At 39.3% G+C, this 21194-nt stretch overlaps 1 protein-coding gene across 1 annotated transcript in view; it reads right to left on the bottom strand.

Moving 5' to 3' along the window:
* The window catches only part of zfhx4 (zinc finger homeobox 4), a 265117-nt gene that overhangs the window by 44553 nt on the left and 199370 nt on the right, over window positions 1–21194 (bottom strand). The window contains 1 exon segment of the mRNA XM_073040174.1: window positions 5036–5155. Coding sequence (XP_072896275.1) covers window positions 5036–5155 — 120 coding nt within the window.

Raw genomic sequence — 21194 nt, forward strand, 5'->3', positions numbered from 1 at the left:
TGCCTTCACATGTAAGTAGTGCATCCCAATTTTTTTCTATTTTAAGCCTATCAGCACCTCATTGTGGGTGGTAACAGATCATAAGCACCTCCCACTGGTTGGTAAGAACAAACTCCATTGTCAGAATTCATGTTTACTGGTCACTCATTCAAAAAGATACCACCTTCGTGCTCAACAAAGTGATTCTGGTAATTCAGATTTTAATGCAGTTGATTTCCTTTGATATTTTTGAAAAGAAAAGCCCAACCCTATTTTGATTCTGTAGATGACCCATTCAAGGAAATTAAAACCACTCAAATAGAATAATGGGAAATATACAGATGTTTTTGTACTCATTTGGAAAAAAATATCCACTAGCTAAATCTTTTATATACATTTGAACCAAAGGATTAAGCAATAATGTGAAATAGAATTTCCACCAACCAGAAAGTTATTTTTGTTTCAAGAAATTTAAACAAAAATTGCCTAACAGGCCAACTTGATAAATCTAAAAATTACTCCTTGGCTGTTTAGATAACCTCTTGCTAGCTTGGAAGATTAATCAATATTACTCTTTGACCAGCTCCGCAGTCTGGGTTTCAATCTGCTTCAGTTCAGAACACTACATTTGACAAAAAGATCAGCCTATGTAAACATTAACAGTGTTTTACGCGCTAAACAGAATTATATGTTTATGTCTGCTGTGCATTCCTAGTTCATTATTGATGGTCAAAGTTTTTTTTAGCCACAGTAATGAATCTCATTGTATTTCACTCAAAAATGGAATTCAAGCTAAATTTACTCTACCTGTGATACAAACATTTGGAATAAAAGTCTAGCCAACTCTGTGTTACAAAATTCAGGCACATTGGAGACAAGGGTGCAGTGCAGATTTCCTAGTATATCACAGTATTCCTTCAACAACAAATTACTAGATAATCCTTTATTCTAGTTGGATATTACACTGCTGTTGGGTAGGCATGTCACATACATCTCATAGCAAACAGAAAACCTCATTTACTAGCCTTTCCAATCTCATCCCTGCTCAGCACCATCTGACATTTTTCAGCTGTTTATTATAAGCACTTCTAATTTTAACTTTCAATTTTCACCATCTTCCAGTCAATTTGAAACTAAATTATCTTGAAATTGACGATAGCTTCACTGGACAATGTTGTGAAAATATATCTTATAATGCAATGAGGATGAGCAATTGGTTGCCATGAGATGTGTATGTACTATTTACACACACACACACACACACAATATATAATATAAAGTATATGCTGCACACACACACACACAGAGTTTATATACATACTGTATATATAAAATAAAATGACTATTCTATTTGGCAAATACATAATAAATTATTTAAATGAACTTGTGAGTTGAACTATTTTAAATAGATGACAGTATGTAAATTCTAATATATGCAATTTCCATTACATGTTCTTAGAACTGTCTTCATGATAAGAGCTATCGTTAGAAGAAAAAAAGTGGACTTTTTTTTCTGAAGACAAATACTTTTACCTCATAAATGCTATATTTTGACAAGCAAGTCCTTAAGCAGCACATATTACATTTATGACTGACATTTAATTTTTATTAACATTATGTTTAATACTCAGCTTTAGAGCTTGCTGTCACATTCCTTAACATAAAATTGTTTCTGCTTATGTATGTATTCTGACCTCATTTTATTTTCACCTATAAAATAAAGCACTATTCTAAGTAGCTGCCACATGATATTTTCTCAGAGTGACACGGGTTTTTCAAGATCCCAGGAGCTTGGTCAATTACAACTAAACAAAATGTGGTGTGTGATATTTGTACAGCGTGGATCTAGTCTACAAGTCAGGCAATTAACCTGTCTGTTGATTGCAGCTGTCTGAGAGATTTGATTTTCAAGAATAGCCCTGACATTGCTTATCAACTTGAAAATAATATAGCACTATTAACATAGAATAATCTAGTTAGTATACCATTCCAATTATTGCCTACTGGGCGCAAATAAAATGCATTCACCTATTATGCTTCCTTTCCGAATGCCTACTGTTCCTAAATTAATTTTTGACTTATGTCTTAGTCTCAGCCATCAGTATTTGTGGTATAATGGTTTTTTTTTGTTCCTAGTAATAATTGGTACTGAATTATCCACATGCATTAAAAGTGTCAGGAATGCTAAAAGTAAAATGATTCTTACATAATAAGTAAAAACAATTTGATCTATTCCACATACTAATAGGCTTACTGCTAACATGTAATGAAAAGAACTCAAAAAAATGAAACAAAACAATATTTTTAAACAATTAAAAGAGCGAATACAAACTCTCAACTACAATTACCTGTATAACATATTGCTGGACAGCCATTGTGTTTACACACCGTCCTATATCTCTATGGGAATTAATTGTACCTCAGTTTAACATAATGTTTGTAAAATATTACAATATTTTGCAAATGGCAATGTTTGGAATTGGTTAATTTGGAGAGCCAAGTGCTGTACAGATTTGCTAAAAATCAAGCTAAAATCTACAGATCACAAATTTTGCATTTACAAGCTAATTTAATAATTTTACATCCCATCTTTGCATTTTGAAGATTCTTTTGTGTTCAGGCTGCAGAAGTAAGAGCCTGCATTTTTCCAAGGCTCATTTGATTCAAAGGACAATTCTTGATCTGCAGCATTAAGTAATACAATTTCTAAAATTAAAAATCTAACTTCAATCTTATTTTTGTTCTATAAATGCACAACTGTTCTAAATGCGTTAATTGGTTTCAAACATTTTGAAATCACTGGAGGTAAATAAAATACAACAGCAGAAGTGGTGCTTTTCCATTACGTTTTACATCCCTTGTCATTGATGTGAAATACAGAGATGGAAAAGTAGGTTAACCATTACTGACCTGTAGTTCAAATGGCAACATTTAAATGTCAAACTAAGTCATGCATCAAGCCCTAAGCTCAAACTTTGCACTACAATGCCTGTGGTGGAATAATAATACATTTTGCAGCAATATTCTGATTAGCTGTAAAGAAGATACCTTTAAAAATCAGATTGCAAATTAGATATTCTTGATGCTTTAGATTTAATGGATCTATCATGAATCATGACTTCATTGCTTAGTGAATTTTTAAATAAAAATAAATATTTGTATATAAGGAAAGCTTGCTGATAAATGAAGTTCCTTGGTAATATTACAGAATAATGAAGCTTAATTTACATCTTACTCATGTTTACTATATTATTAAAGCATTTCCTTAAGCTATGTCAGAGACACACATTACACTTACGCAGTGAAGAACTAATCTGGAGTTTATCCAGATTAATATATTTGCATAGAAAATGTAATTTTGATTATAATTAATCTAGAGTGACACTAGATTAACATGACAATATAAATGAGATATGGGCGAGTTTTGCTTCACCAGATGTACTTTCAGTCCAATGAAAGCTACTTGTACTTGGGATTCTGAATTTTGCATCCAGATTATTCCAATGTACCTATTATTGAGATAAATTAATGTAAGCTACAATATGGTGTCACAAGTATTTGAATACTGTGAGAAATGCAAGGATTTAACTATGAACTTGGCTTTATTTTTCCTAGAATTGGTATTGCATCATCTAGTGTGATTTTTGAACTTAAAATAAGCAAAAATCTATTTTGCTGATGCATAGTCAATCTGGCCAGACTTGAGCTTCCATAGTAGTAATGGCAAATAAGCATGCTGATTATAACATGCTTAACTAAAATACGCTTTTCTAATCTTCATGAGAAGCAGTTGAGCTCTTAGAACGTTCACGTTCTGCGTATGTACACTCGGAACCAATGCTCTTTAAATGATTCTGTACCTCATTCCTGATGAAGATGGCAGAGTTGGTCATCGAAACGTCAGTTATAACCAATACCTGTGCTCGGCTGGAAGCCTGAGAAGAGTTCATTCATTATTATTCTGTATCTCGTCAGCAAGGAGGTACAGAAGCCTGAAGGCACACACTCAGTGATTCAGTGATTCCTCCTCTCTGTGGTCCAATTCCTAAATGGACCTTGAACACTACCTCACTTTTACTATTTCTACTTTTGCACTGCTTTTAATTTAATGATTTAATATACATATATGTGTGTATATATATATATATATATATATATATATATATACATACATATATGTATATATATATATACTGTAATTGATTTACTCATTTATTTATTTTTTCTATATTATTATCCATTGCATTGCACTGCTGCCGCTAAGTTAACAAATTTCTTGATATATGCCAGTGATATTAAACCTGATTCTGATTTGGATTCTAATTGCAGTGCCCTGCCTCACTATATCTAATATAATGTGACACTGCCTAGTGTACTGCAAGGAAAGCCAACATACTATTAATATGACTGAGGTTTTCTCTTTGATAGAAAAATTTAAAACCATACAAACTAAGAAACAACAGTGGCAAATCATGCACTTGGCAATCTCTGTCAAGGAAAATATGGAAAAGACACTGTGTTATCTTTACCAGATGCTGGTTTAATGCAAGACGCCATTAAACCCAGACAATTGCTGCAAAATGTATTAATGCAGAATTTATTGCTCAGGTAGTAAAGGCTGCTTTGTATTATGAAGGAAAATGACTTAAAAAAAAAAGACTGTAAGGCCTCTGGTCAATGATACTGATATGCCCTGGCATAATGGAAAAAATACATGATTGGTATCTAATCCTGAGCTTAAACAAAATTAATATGTCATCAGAGGAATCACAAGTACAGCAAAGATTAATGAAAGGCGCTTAAAATTACAAGCACGCAAACTTATTTGATTAAAAAATAATCTCACTGGCCATTCTGTAATATTCTCCAACTTATCCTCATCTATCCTGTCAGATGGTTATGATTAAAAATAGGTCAGCATGAGGCTACTGATAGAAATCACATGTAAAACATACATGTGATGAATACGATTGAGACGGGGGAGGGGAGCTGGGCACATAATTTCAAGATCAAAGAAAATTTAATATGGAAAACTGACAAAATCTACAAGTATTACCAGAGTCTTTGTCAGACTTCTTGTTTTCTTTGTTGTCTTTTTCACTGGTGTCCTTGTTATCAGTAGCAGCAGCTGGAACAGTGGTTTTACCAGTTCCTTCAGAGTCTTCACTTTGCTCGTCTGCAATTAAAATTGTAAAGGAGATTAGGACAACAGATTAAAAACTTCAGGATCTGTTTCAGGGAAACATTTACTGTATTCTGTACAGAGATATTAATATATAAAAATGTAAAATGCATTCCTGTACTAACTTCAGTGCCTCTGCATTAGAAAACAAACTATTTTCTAAATATTGCTCCCAAGTTATGAATCGATGATAATATACTTAATGGTTTGCTTGGATCTATATTTAATTGATCCTGGACTTGGATGGTTTTGCAATAGCAACAATTAAAATGACTGTTGTTTATAATTATTGAACTCGATGTGTGGTGATAAGAAACAAGAGAAAATTAATAGTTTAATTGTTCACAGGGTTTTATTGACCTTGTATAGTCGAACATGGCCAAGCCCAATATTTACAGAATGCCAGAACTGAAAATCCAAACAGTTTTGCTCTCAGGTAATATCGATTAGAAAATGTATGACGAATTTCAGACTACCTATAGGGGGCACTCTTTCAGATATAATGCCATATTTCTTCAGGCACCATAACATTGACACCCATTTATGATATTTGCTAAAGAAAGATTATAATGCATTATTCCACCTCTATCTACATTCAAATCTATAAATACAAAAGCTGACACCAATTTAAATAGTTATGTGTTCTTCTAAGCTGTAATGGTGCTGGATTAATCAGTTTATTCAGTTAGCTGCATAGCTAAGGTTATGCGGCACTAATCCATGAAATGCCCACTGTTCCTTTTCATCCTGTGATCATTTGTCTCTCACTGTGTTGATGTCACATTTTAATGAATTTTTAGCAGTCTGAGTAATGCCAGATAACCAGGCCTGCAACTCCCACTGCACTGCACGCTGCGTTCATTGCATTGCAAAATAAAAATCATATTTGCAGGTCCCGGTAGGAATTAAACAAATTGGGAGATGGAAGGAAAAAGGCACAGGATCCTGTCGGTCACAGCCAAAGACTGTACTCATCAGATTCATAAAATCTTAATAACCATAAGAATTGACCCCGAGGAGACAAACAGGTCCCGAGCATTCTGACATATAGTTCCCCAGTCCTTGTTTGATAAGCAATGCCTTTGTTAACCGGCTAAGACAAGTTAACCCCTTATGTTCCATATTACTATATCATTTTGCATTTAAGCACAATGCATCAGCTCAGGGATAAATATAATATAACATTTTCATTGCAAATGCTACAGTGATTGAAGAGGGGAAAATGGACGCTCTCTGAATACCATGTTTTATTGATAGTGTTCTGACAGCGGGATGAAATATTCCCTGTTCTACGCAGCAGCTGGTTGCAAAAATTGCTAGTTTAGCATTAAGATGACTTTTGGGTGACAGCATTCCAAAATTCTGAAATGTAGAAATAATAAAGCTGAATGTTGTGCTCAATCAGCAAATTAAAAATATTCTACATAGATATAAAATGCTATGTTTGCTTTTTACACATAGGCACAGATTGTTTAATTTGACTTTATCAGTCTGAAATCACTTCATTTCATTTGTCGTATATATTAGAAATGATTCGAGTGGGTTTTGCCTTCACATAAAGCCAAGAAGTGGGATAATTTTGAACTGATCTCTTTTAATCCATCTCAAGGGTATGTTAAAAACAGATTGATCTAAATTGATTTGTACCTTGATGTGCACAGATTAACCCGGTTCAGAGTGATTAGAATTGGTTTCCAAGCTCTATTAAACCGCATCTATTTTCCCTTATTTTTCTCAATGGTATTTTACCAGTCCTGATTGTTAATCAAAGAGATGGTTCTGCAAGCTCACAGTAGGTGGACAGGGATGTACTTGTAAGAGAGGTAGGGGATCCGGGATCACTGTTTGGGATGCTGAGAGTCTCTGATCACAACCTGATTGGGTTGTGTTAATACTAAGTGTACACACAGCTCATATCTAGTGCCGGGGCCCGCCACCCAGGAAAGCTCGCAAAAAGACCTTTCTTTCTCATCCTGGGGAATTTATGCACTGTTCTTTTGCTGGATTTACTGACCCATCTCCCGTGGGCAAGGAAATGAAGTGTCACGGAGTGTCCTTACCTTCGGGGGACATGAAATTTTCAAGGCTATCACGGCACACATTAATAAAACATGGTGTGTTAAAAGGCAAATTATGAACCTAGTAAGAGTGGCTATCATCTGGGTCTCATCAGTCAGTGTGCTCGGCCCTCTTCTGCCTTTTTGGTATGTGTTTTAAGAGCGAGAAAAATTCCCAGACATGTTCTCCTATACATCATCATGGAGTCTGACCCTGGCCTGACCCTCACAACAGTTTGACTAATCTGAATGTGAACAAAGACTTTGTGTCAGCAGTGCAGAGCAACTGTGGGATAGACTCCCCATCAACTTAATAGCAAACAGCAGTGTTGAGGCTATAACTTTACAAGGTTCCTATCTGCCACAAACAAACTGTCCACCCGATTCCCTTACCCTTCCTTTTACTCAAATGCAGCAATGGAAAAAATGTGTGTACCGGAGCAACAGAGGCTTGTGAGAAACTAAAAGCTGTTTGTAGAAAATATTTTGAACCCTGAGCCCATTATTCAGTTATTTATTAATTCAAAACTATGTGCATTAAAATGTTAAATCCTGCCAGTGAAATATTTGAATTATAATGTAAATACATCAGGAAAGAAATATCTTATCTGGATTGATAATGATATGTGCAATTCTGACATTTAAAAAAAAATTGCCCTGATTTTTCCTCATAGTATCAACAACTAAATGTGAAGTCATGTGCTACAAAAATTAAAAAGAATGATAGTCAAGTAATAGTTCCTTGGTTACAAGGTAAAGACTGAAGTGGATTAAATTAATGGCTGAAGCAGGACATTGCAATCTATTTGCTAAATACATTTCTCATTGGAAAATTTGAGACTATCAAGGCAACATAGTCCAAGATGAGTATGGAGCAGCTTTTAATGTAAAAGCACTAAGGCCTAGATAATTCCCCTCAAACCTGCCCCATTCAAAATGATCGTCTATATTGGGCCTCAACTCCTCTTCTGTGCCAGTTCCCCTTAACTCTCACTTCCTCGATCTATCAAGTATTTATCCATTCACACTTCAAATATTTTTAAAATTTTGGCCTCCACCACCCTTGGGGGCTGAGAATTGCAAAGATTCATTACCCTTTAAGAGAAGAAATTTCTGCGCACCTCAGCTTTAAATGACATGTTTTAAGTATTGCGGCTATATTTCATTAGGAGTTTGAGGAGATTTGGTTTATCACCTAAACACTCAAACTTCTACAGATGTGCCATGGAGAACATTCTGTCCGGTTGCATCACCATCTGGTATGGGGTGGGGGAGGGGGGGCTCCTGCATGGGATCTAAGTAAACTGCAGAGAGTGGTAAAATTAGTCAGCTCCATCATGGGTACTAGCCTTTGTGGAATCCAAGATATCTTCAAGGAGTGGTGCCTCAGAAAAGGATCCTCACCACCCTTTTCTCACTGTTACCATCAGGAAGGAGGTATAGAAGCCAGAAGGCACACACTCAGCGATTCAGGAAAAGATTAGTCCCAACTGCCATTTGATTTCTAAGTGGACATTGAATCCATGAACACTACCTTATCCCCCCCCGACCATCCCATGTTACTTCACTCCTGATGAAGGGTTTCGGCCCGAAACGTCGTCACTACCTCCTCCCATAGATGCTGTCTGGCCTGCTGAGTTCTGCCAGCATTTTGTGTTGTGTTTTTTTTTAACACTAGCTCACTACTGTTTCAAATTTCTGTCTTTGCACTACTTATTTCAGTTTAACTATTTAATGTACGTATATATATACTTACAGTAAATCAGTTTTCTTTTCTATATTTATTATGTATTGCTGCCACAAAGTTAACAAATGTCAAGATATATGCCGGTGATATTAAACTGGATGTTGATTCTGATTTTTATTTAATAGCTCTGTCCCTTTATTCATGACTCTTCCACTTGTGAGAACATGTCATCTTCTATTCTGTCCTGCCCCTTTAGGATCATATATTTGAAGAAGATCACCCCTCATTCTCTCTAAACTCAACAAATACAGACTCAAACCCATCTAGCCACTCTTGATAAGGGCAACCCTTTTCACATCCCAAGAATCAGCCTGGTGAAGTTTCTCAGGACTACCTCCAATGCTACAATACCCCTTTAAAGAGATTTAAAGATCAGCTTTATTTGTGAAATGTGTCGTTTGCATCAAATTAAATCAGCAAGGATTGTGTTGGACAGCCAGCAAGAGTCACCATGGTTCTGGTGCCAACATAGCATTCCTGCCACTCACTAACCCTAACTGTACATCTTTGAAATGTCAGACAGGCAGACAGACAGACAGACAGACATACTTTATTGATCCCGAGGGAAATTGGGTTTTGTTACAGCCACACCAACCAAGAATAGTGAAGAAATATAGCAATATAAAACCATAAATAATTAAATAATAATAAGTTAATCATGCCAAGTGGAAATAAGTCCAGGACCAGCCTATTGGCTCAGGGTGTCTGACACTCCGAGGTAGGAGGTGTGAAGTTTGATGGCCACAGGGAGGAATGACTTCCTATGATGCTCAGTGTCACATCTCGGTGGAATGAGGGAGGAAACCGAAACCCACATGGCCATGGGGAGAACATACAAACTCCTCACATGCAGCGGAAGCAATTGAAGTCTGGTCTTGCAGCTGGTGTTGTAATAGCATTATGCTAACCTTTACACTTCCAGGTTGTCTCTGTGTGAACAGTATTCCGGTTCTTCAGGAAGGTAAAGATGAACCATCCCCCTCTGCACGTACATGGCTCCTCTGTAGAGAAGCTGAAGTGCACCAAGTTCCTGGGAGTTCACATCACGGACTCCCTCAATATCACCTCCACTTCCTGAGGAGATTGAAGCAAATGTCCCCCTCTCTATCCTAACCGAATTTTGCAGGAGCACCATTGACAGCATCCTGACAAGCTGCATCTCCATCTGGTTTGGGAGGAGCAGCGTATCAGACCCTACTAAGGACTGTGAGAATGGCCAAGAGGATCAAAGGGGTCTCCCTACTATCCCTTGGGGATATTTATCAGGAGCACTGTGTACGCAGGGCCCTTAGTATTATTAAGAATCCTACCCACCCATCCAGCTTCCTCTTAGACTTTCTACCACTAGGCAGACGACTCCGATGCATAAGGCCAAGAATGGGAAACAGCTTCTTCACTCAGGCCACTGGGCTTCTGAACTCTTTCTTGCATCGCATTCAAAGTGTCACCAGATAATTACTGTACCCTACAATATTTAATTCATGTACTTTATTTTGTTTATCTATGCACAATTCAATTGTAAATTTAATTCCTATTTTCCTAAGTTATAGTGTGTTATATGCATGCCATGGATACTACTGCGCTTTACACCCAGAGAAACATTGTCTCCTTTGGTGGTATACATGTATGTAGTTAAATGACAAGGAACTTGACTTGACTTGAACATACTATTTATATTCTTAACTGCCTGCTCTTTTCTTGTGAGTCATACACCAGAACACCTACGGTAGATCCCTCTAAACTTCACTCATTTTCAGTCCCTTTCCGCTTAGAAAATATTTCACTTTTTGATTCCTTCTACTAAAGGGCCTAACCTCACACTTCGCCCTATTATACTCCACTTGCCAGGCTTTTGCTCAGTCACTTAAAACTATCTATATGCTGTTGAAGAATAACAATATCCTCCTCACAACATGCCCTTCCACCTATTTTCATATCTACAGCAAACTTGGAAACTTCATATTTCATTCTCCCCTCCAATTCATCAGCGTAAATAGAAAGCAACTGCGAGCCAAGAACTGATCCCTGAGGTGCTCCACTAGTTACATCCTTCCAGCCTGAAAATAACCCATTTGTTCCAAATCTTTGTTTTCCACGTGACAGCATAAGGTTTATGATGTGCATGGGAAAGACAACTGTACACACTGCCATGTCAAATATTGAAGCTTTGGGTTTTCTCAATTATAATTGAACTTAGTTTACAAAATCTGCAGTGTTAAATGATCTCCAAAGTGAGTTTAATATTATTAGCTGTCTTTTTCGTGTAGCAGATGTTGTAATACCATAAGCTTGTGCTTCAACAGTAATTTTTCTGATATTTTTGATCAGGAAAACTAATTGTTTATGCACAGTAGCGTAGTGGTCAGTGCAATGCTTTACAGGACCAGCGATCTGGGTTCAATTCCTGCTGCTGCATGTAAGGAGATAGGTCTGTCCTTAGTCAAGAGTATTCCACCTTTCACCAAGTAAAAATCAAAAGCTCCCTTAGGAGAATCAAGTTCAAATGGTACCTCCACGTAAAAACTGGGCTGAATTCTGGCCCCCTGAATGAATATTTGTGCTCTCATTGGAGCTTTAAAGCTTCCACTACAACTCATTCATTTAAAAACTCTATTTTTGCTTTTAATCAAAGATGGATGGCAGAACAAAGAACATCACTTGATTACTGTGTACTGAGATCCACTATATGCACTACAAAAACATAGGTTAGCTTTATTTGTTTATTTATTTATTTATACATCGAAGCAAGGGTTTCCTCCAGGTGCTCCGGTTTCCTCCCACAATCCACAGGGAACTGATACATTAAATAATCAGTGTAAATTGTCCTGTGATTAGGGTAGGGTTATGTCCGGGGGTTGCTGTGCAGCACAGTTTGAAGGGCCTATTCCGCATTGTATCTCATAAATAATTATATGCAGTGAAATGCGTCACTTGCATCACGTCAAATCAGTCAAGATTCTCACAAACGAGAGAAAATCTGCAGGTGCTGGAAATCCGAGCAACACACACAAAATGCTGGAGGAACTCAGCGGGGCAGGCAGCATCTATGGACAGAAGTACAGTCGACGTTTCGGGCCGAAGCCCTTCGAGCTGCCGGAGAACGTAGAAATTCCTTGCCGCCAGTGGCAGGAATTGAATCCTGATTGCTTGTGTCGTGAAGCCTCATGCTAATCACTACTCTACTTGCCTTTGCTACCTCAAAAGCAAGTCTCAAATGTGACACTCCAACCACTAAAATAGACAAAAGCAATAGGCATTTGGGAAAACTACTTCCAGTTGATTCCCCTCCATGTCACATGCTGAGTTGAAAATATATTGTTGTTGCTAAATCCTGGATATTTCTGCTTAACAGCATTCAGGCAATACTTTCACGAGGAAGTCTGCCACTGGAGGAGATGGCTCAACACTATCTTGTCAAGGGCGATATGGGATGGACAATAAACACGGTCATCCCAGTGATAATGACATGTTGCAGAATGAATTCAAAATGACAAGGAATATTGATATCTAATGAGATCCTACAAATTATCTTCATACAAAGTTTTAATATGAAATACTCAATATAATTTCTATTCCATCTTAAACCATAAGACATAGGAACTGAAATAGGCCATTCAGCCCGTCGTGTCTGCTCCAAAAGCTTCAGAGTCTAAGCTTTATTACTGGTTTGGTTCAAACTTTTATTCTTTAATCATGATGCTTGATACTAGACCTTAACAAGTTGGAGGGCGGAGCAAAGCCAAGATGGTACTAAACGGCGACTCCTTTCCTTGCATCTTTGGAAAGAGCTCAATTTCTATCTTTTTCTCCTTTTCAAGGTTCTTTTGAAGACCCTGACCTGGAGTTACACTCTGACTTTTGTTCTTTGTGGGAATGGGACCCGCTCTCAGGAGCTCAGGACTGCCTGCTTTTCGATATCCCAAGGACACGGCGAGGAAGACTAGCGCACCTTCAGGGTGCCGGATTTTTGTGCCTTTTGAGACGGGCTGATTCAAGGCCAGTGCCCCTGCATAACCCGGAACACTGGGAGCAATGGGTTAGCTGCTGGCTGTGTGACCAGAGACCTGAGCCTTTCCAGGGCCAATTCTCTGGGCGCAGAACTTTGAAAAAGCGATGCAACAGACATTTAACATCATAAATCAGCGAGTTGTTTGTTATGTCTCCCCTCTTGCTGTGAAATGGGGACATCTCTTTTTCTCCTATCAGGGAGAGAGAGAGAGCCTGTGGTACGTCTAATTACCGGGTGAACGCGTAGTCCTGGGGTACTGCGTCTGTGTCTTTATTGATGTTTTGCTGCATGCCTGAGTGCTCAGTGGAGGGCGCTGATGCTTTTTTGCTGGTGGGGGTGAAGGGTGGGGTCGTTGCCTTGCTGCTTGTGCGTGGGAGGGGGAGCTGGGGGGGGACTTTGGGGTTCTAACGTTTAACTGTCATTCATTCTTTGGGGCACTCCTCTGTTTTTGTGGATGTTTGCAAAGAAAAAGAATTTCAGGATGTATATTGTATTCATTTCTCTGACATTAAATGTACCTATTGAACCTAACTGTCAAGGTCACAGTTCTGGATTTCAAAATTCAACCTTACTTACTCCAGGTTAGCAGGAAATAACAAATGTCTTTGGACAAAAGCCACTGATAAAGCTCAAAAGTTCCATATGAATATTACTCTGCTAACCATATTATGATATGGTCTTTGGAAACTGAATTATAAAGATCATAGTGAAGTGATTTAGTGAATACTATATAACCAATCTGTGAAACTTGATCTAAAACAACCATACAGAAAATTATGAATCCCACTCTATGTGACTGTTTCTTACGAGGATGATACCATCCAGCATTCACTTACTGTCTCAAATATCCACAGATCAAAAATCATGACATGACTTTTCTAAAGAGCCAAAAATAAGCATCAAGTCTCTGGATTCAGATTCACTGAATAGTCACATTGACTTAGGGGTGAAATTTATTTTTATTTACTTAGAAAATGGGGACAGTAACAGGCTTTTCTGGCCCATCAAAACACCCTACTTGAGACTGATTAACCTACCAGCCCATATGTCTTTGGAATGTGTGAGGAAACAAGAGCACTATAAGGAAACCTATGCAGATGAACGATTCAGGGTTTTGATCTTCTGCAATAGCATGAGACAGAAGATATCAAATCAGTTGCCAATTTTACCAAGAAATTTTGGGGAAACTAAAATCAGGACAGATGGAAGGACTGCAGATTCACTACCACCCATCTTACACTTCCACACAAGTCAAAATCTAGCTCTGGCCTTGTAGGAATCTGAAGGAATGCAGCATTTGCCCGTTCAGTGTACAAACACTAAACATCAGGTTTCAAAGCATTTACTCCAGCTATCATGAGAAATGCAGCAGCTCCCAAAAAAGCTGGACTGTAAGGAAGTATCTGTTCAAAAAATAATCTAGCTGAGATCCAATAGCAACAGCAAGTGACTTTGGCATGTTGGAATACTGATGATAATAATGCTCATAATTTTCCTTTAGATTATTTTTAACAATACTTTAAGTAAAGAATTCTGTATCCCAATAAGCACCAGATTGCAAAACTTTGCACATTTATTTTTTAAGGAATATTGGTGGTAGAATCATAAGACCAAAAGATATAGGAGCAGAGTTAGGCCATTTGGCCCATCGAGTCTGTTCTGCCAATCATCATGGCTGATTCATTTTCTGCTCAGCCCCCAATTTCCTGCCTTCTCCCCATATCCCTTCATGCCCTGAGCATGAAGAACTTATCAAGTTCTGCCTTTATACATCAAGACCATCTCCACAGCTGCTTGTGGCAAAGAATTCCACAGATTCACTCTCTGGCTAAAGAAATTCTGCCTCATCTCTGTTCTAAAAGGCTGTCCCTCTATTCTGAGGCTGTATCCTGTGGTATTAGCATCTCCCAGCATAGGAAAGGTCCTCTCCACATCCACTCTATCAAGGTCTTTCATCATTCGATAGGTTTCAATGAATCATGGAATAATTTTGATGAGTACTTCAAAATTTTCTGATCAAAAAGAAGTGAATAGATGCATGTGGTGGTTGGACATTTTTTGGGGGTGTATGGCAATAGATTATATAAAAATACACATTATATGTACAGCCAGGGCATGATATTAGAAGATACGGATATGAACTTCACATTTTTTGTTGATCGGCATTGCTTTATATCGCCAAACGTTTTAATGGCTTCAGAATCAGAATCAAAATCAGGTTATGAAATTTGTCTGAGGCATTTTTGAGGCTTCGCCTTTTGCAAATGTCCTCGACGCTGGTGGGGGGGTGGGGGGGGGGGCTAGTGCCCATGATGGAGCTTGCTGAGTTTACAGCTTTCTGCAGCTTTTTCTGATCCTGTGCAGCGGACCCTCCATGCCAGTTGGTGATGCAACCAGTTCGAATGCTCTCCAAGGTACATCTGTAGAAATGTGTGAGGGTCTTCGGTGGATTACCAGCTCTCCTCAAGCTCCTGATGAAGTATAGCCACTGTAGTGCCTTCTTTGCTATTGCAACAATATGCTGGACCCAGGATAGATATTCAGAGGTGTTGACATCGACGAAGTTGAAAAAGCTCCCTCTTTCTGCAGCTTATCCCCCAATGACTGATATGCGTGCCCTCAATTTCCCCTTCTTGGTTACTACACATGGAGCCATAGAAAACTACAGCACAGACACAGGCTCTTCAGCCCATCTAGTCTATGCCGAATCATTAATTTGCTGAGTTATATTGGCCTGCATACGGAACATAGCCCTCCATACCCCTCCACATACCTATCCAAATTTCTCTTAAATTTTGAAATCAACCCCACATCCACCACATCTGCTGGCAGCTTGCTCCGCACTCTCACTGCCCTCTGAGTGAAGAAGCTCCCCCTCATGTTCCCCTTAAACATTTCACCTTTCACCCCTAACCCATGGCCTCTAATTGTAGTCCCACCCAACATTAGTGGAAAAAGCCTGCTTGTATTTACCTGGTTTATACATCTCATAATTTTGTATACCTCTACCAAATCTACCCTCAATCTTCTATGTTCTAGGGAATAAAGTCCTCACCTATTCACCCTTTCCCTATAACTCAGGTCTTCAAGTCCTGGCAACATCCTTATGAATTTTCTCTGCACTCTCTCAATCTTATTTCCATCTTTCCTGTAGGTAGAGGAGCAAGAGACACAATATTCCACATCAGGCCTCACCAACGTCTTATACAACTTCGACATAACATCCCATCTTTTGTACTCAATACATTGATCTGTGAAGGCCAATGTGCAAAAGCCACATTCAAGGAATTATGTATTATGGATTCGTATTCATAGATTTCCCTGTTTTACCGCCTCCTCAGTGCCCTACCCCTCACCATGTAAGACCACCATGGTTGGTCCTCCCAAAGTGCATCACCTCACACACCTACATGAAATTCCACTGGCCATTTTTCAGCCCATTCTTCCAGCTAGTTCAGATCCCACTGCGAGCTTTGATAGCCTTCCTCACTGTCCACTACATTCGCCAATCTTGGTGTCACCTGAAGATTTGCTGATCCAATTTATCACATTATCATCCTGATCATAGATATCGAGGACAAAAAAGAAAGGGCCCATCAAACGGCTAATGATTAATCCAATTTACTACTTCACCCTGCGTGGCAAGTGAATGAGCTTTCTTGACCAACCTCCCATGTGGGACCTTTTGCTAAAGTCCACATAGACTAGCAGATCTGAGTTTGTTTTGTACTCCTGGCCCACTTGTACTTTCATTTACTGATGTGGCTCCCACTCTCCATAGTCTCTGATAGTTGATAAAAGTCTTTTGGTCAACTGTACTAATTACTCTAAAATACAGTCAATATTAATGTTTTAACAGGTTATAACGTTACAAGTGCATCTGAGAAATAAAGCTATTTCAAAGCACTGAATAGGTTGCTTTATTTAAAATATAAATAATATTCTTCCAATCAGGAATGAAATAGTTAATATTGTTAACTTAGATATTTAGTGAGATCCTTGCAACTGATGCAAAGCCTTTCTGCAGTTTAGCCGTTTCTGGCAGATGACCCCACTATAGTAACGGCAGCTTTCACGTCACAGTTTATAAGTGTTAAATCACGCAAGGGCCAGTGGAAGGCAAAGAGAACCAGCTTCCTGCTGACTGGCCTTGCAATAGACAGCCCAGGACAATCTGCAGCTTGGAATTTGGGGTGTAGCCTCTTCTCCCTTCCTTCTTAGTCCTGAATCTTGACCCAAAACATCGACGGTGTATTCATTTCCGCAGATGCTGCCTGACTTGCTGAGTTCCTCCAGGAGTTTGTGTGTGTTTCTTTAGATTTCCAGCATCTGCAGACTATCTTGTGTTTATGATCTAGCGTATTTCCCCATTCATTTCATTCAGGGTTCCAATTAAATTACATATATTCATTTCTTTCTTTCTTTATATATTTTAGTAATGTTTCATTAGAACAGTAAAGTTATCATGGCCCATTCAGAAATTCCTGTGGCCCCTAGTTTCTTGTTTTTTCCTGTGGCCCCTACAAAATCAGTCATAGCCCCCGTTCAGAACCATTAATGTAGATAACATCCACGGCCTTGCCTTCATCAATTTTCCTGGTAACTTTCTCAAAAAACTCTATAAGATTCATTAGTCACAATTTACCACGCACAAAGCCATGTCAACTATCACTAATCAGTCCTGCCTAACCAAATACTTACATATCTGCACCCTTTGAATACCTTCCAATAACTTTCCCACTACTGATGTCAGGCTCACCGGCCTATAATTTCCTGGCTTATTGTTACAGACTTTCTTAAACAACAGAAAAACAATAGCTATCCTCCACTCCTCCAGCACCTCACCCCTGGCTAAGAATATTTTAAATATCTCTGCTAAGGCCTCTGCAATTACTGCATTAGCCTCCCATGGAGCCTGAGGGAACACACTGTCAGGCCCTGGGGATTTATCCACCCTAATTTGCCTCAAGACAGCAAACGCCTCCTCCTCTGTAATCTGTATTGGGCCCATGACCTCACTGCTGCTGTGCCTCACTTCAATAGTCTCTGTGTCCTTCTCCCAAGGAAATAAAGATGCAAAAAATCCATTTAAGAACTCTCTCATCTCTTTCGGCTCCACGCATAGATTACCATTCTGATCTGCCAGAGGACCAATTTTGTCCCTTGCTATCATTTTGTTTTTAATATATCTGTGGAAGCCTCTAAGGATACTCCTTCACTTTGTCAGCTAGAGCAACCTGATGTCTTCTTTTAGAAACACAGAAAACCTACAGCACAATACCGGCCCTTCGGTCTACAAAGCTGTGACGAACATGTCCTCACCTTAGAAGTTACCCAGGGTTACCCATAGCCGTCTATTTCTCTAAGCTCTACATACCTGACCAGGAGTCTCTTAAAAGACCCTATTGTATCCGCCTCCACCACTGTTGCCGGCAGCCCATTCCACGCACTCACTATTCTCTGCATAAAAAACTTACCCCTGACATCTCCTCTGTACCTACATCCAAGCACCTTAAAACTGTGCCCTCTCACTTCAGTCCTGGGAAAAAGCCTCTGACTATCCACACGATCAATGCCTCTCATCATCTTAAACACCTCTATCAGGTCCCCTCTCATCCTCCATTGCTCCAAGGCCAAGTTCACTCAATCTGTTCTCACAAGGCATGCTCCCCAATCCAGGCAACATCCTTGTAAATCTCCTCTGAACCCTTTCTATGGTTTCCACTGGTGACCGACCTCCATGCAGAATATTGCCCGTCTACAACCACACTTTGCCTTCTGTGGACAAGCCAGTTCTGGATCCACAAAGCAAGATCCCCTTGGATCCCATGCCTCCTTACTTTCTCTATAAGCCTTGCATGGGGTACTTTGTCAAATGCCTTGCTGAAATCCATATACACTACATCTACTGCTCTTTCTTCATCAATGTGTTTAGTTACATCCTCAAAAAATTCAATCAGGCCTGTAAGGCATGACCTGCCTTTCACAAAGCCATACTGACTATTCCTAATCATATTATGCCTCTCCAAATGTTCATAAATCCTGCCTCTCAGGATCTTCTCCATCAACTTACTAGCCACTGAAGTAAGATTCACTGGTCTATAATTTCCTGGGCTATCTCTACTGCCTTTCTTGAATAATGGAACAACATCTGCAACACTCCAATCCTCCGGAACCTCTCCCATCCCCATTGATGTTGCAAAGATCATCGCCAGAGGCTCAGCAATCTCCTCCCTCGCCTCCCACAGTAGTCTGGGGTATATCTTGTCCACTCTCAGTATCTTATCCAACTTGGTGCTTTCCAAAAGCTCCAGCACATCCTCCTCCTTAATATCTACATGCTCAAGCTTTTCAGTCTGCTGTGTCATCACTACAGTCGCCCTCCTGATTTCCTTCTTAAGTGTTCTCTTGCATTTCTTATACTCCTCAAGTGTCTAAACCAGCAATGCACCACCTTTTTTAAAAAAATCCTGGGCCTCAATATTTCTTATAAAGCAAGGTTCCATAAACCTGTCATCCTTTTCTTTTACTCTGACAGGAGTAAACCTCGCACTTCTCAAAATTTTACTTTTGAAGGCCTCACAGTTTTCCTAAACACATTTGACAGACTCTTTCCCATCCAGCCCTTTTACAGAATGAGAATCCCAGTCAATATGGACAAAGTTTAAATCACCTACGATCACAACCTTATGTTTCTTGCAACAGTCAACAACCTTTCTACAAATGAGTTCCTCTAAGACCCACAGACTGTTGGGTGGGCTATAATATGATCCCATTATGGTCATTCCTTTCTTATTCCCCAGTTCTACCCATAATGCCTCAGTAGAAAAGCTCTCCAGTCTGAGTACTGTCGTGACATTTTCCCTGACTAGTAATGCTGCCCCTCCCCAGTCAATCTCTCCTGCTGCATCATGTCTAAATCAGAACTGATGAAAGGTCTCAGCCCAAAATATCGACTATACTCTTTTCTGTAGATACTATCTGGACTGCTGAGTTCCTTCAGCATTTTGTGCGTGCTGCTTGCATTTCCAGCACCTGCGTATTTTCTCTTGTTTAAGAAAGCCAGACATCCCACCTCTCCCAGAAGGTCCGGGAGTCTCCCGCATATTGATAGCGGCTCCCTGACATCTGCAAATTACATACAATATCCCAGAAATCGATTGCTGCTCGCTGCACTGTTTGCAACAGTGACTCTTCTATTGCCCACGGTGGGGTAAATGACAGTAAAAGACAGGTTGAGGTGAGTTTAACAGGTGTCATTTGCTCATTAACATAACTAACGTTAATGAAATTAGCTGCTAAAGGAACTACTCTATTGATGTCCTACGTGATGAGGCCAAACTCCCTGTAGACTTGCTTAAAGTTGTAATAGAATAAAAAAAGACTCCATGATAATATAATTTAATATAAGTACATATTTTAATGTCACATTTTCTGCATAAGACAATATAATAAGGATACACCTTATGCTTTTATTTCTTTCAGGGCCCACAACATATTAGGGAGGCTAAGCGCAGGGAAGGCTGCTCAAGTATTGGTGCTACCTCCCTGAAATGAGTCTTTTCAGGGTGGGATATCTGGAAAGCTGTTCCTGATCCTGGCATTCCGGAGGCAACAGACCACATGGGAATCTCATTCTTGCCCACAGAACTTCCTTCTTGTTCCCCTAACGAACAAATCTCCTGTCACTACAATTTGCAGCTTCTCCCGGTTTCCCTTCTGAAGCATAGAGCCAGAGACATGACTGCTGTGACTTTCCTTGACTCATGATACCACCCCTCCCCCTTTAACACCCTGGCTTAAGGAAACTCCTCCTCCTTGTCCTCCTTCTAGTGTCTTGCCCTGTGATTACTGTTGGACTTGCGTGCCCCAGGGAATGCTCATTCACCTCCGGTGTTAGGGATCAAAAGTTTTTCCCCCATATGCTAAGATGTACTGAGCTCTAATATGAATGCAGTCAATGGCTGAGTTTCCGTAGCAACCCCACCCACAGAGATTTCCAAAAATGAAGAAATTGCTTTACATCTTCGACCTAAAGGGCAAACCCTTTACCTTGAGACTCTAACCCATAGATAAACCCCTTAGAGCAGGAGTTCCCAACCGTTTTTATGCCATTGACCCCTAACATTAACTGGGGGGGGGGGGGTCTCTGGACCCCAGGTTGGGAACCCCTGCCATAGAGTTGAGAGGGATAATAAATCAGCCAATCTGGAATGGCAG

Source organism: Hemitrygon akajei, chromosome 1 (genome assembly GCF_048418815.1).
Source record: "Hemitrygon akajei chromosome 1, sHemAka1.3, whole genome shotgun sequence".
Lineage (NCBI taxonomy): Eukaryota > Metazoa > Chordata > Chondrichthyes > Myliobatiformes > Dasyatidae > Hemitrygon > Hemitrygon akajei.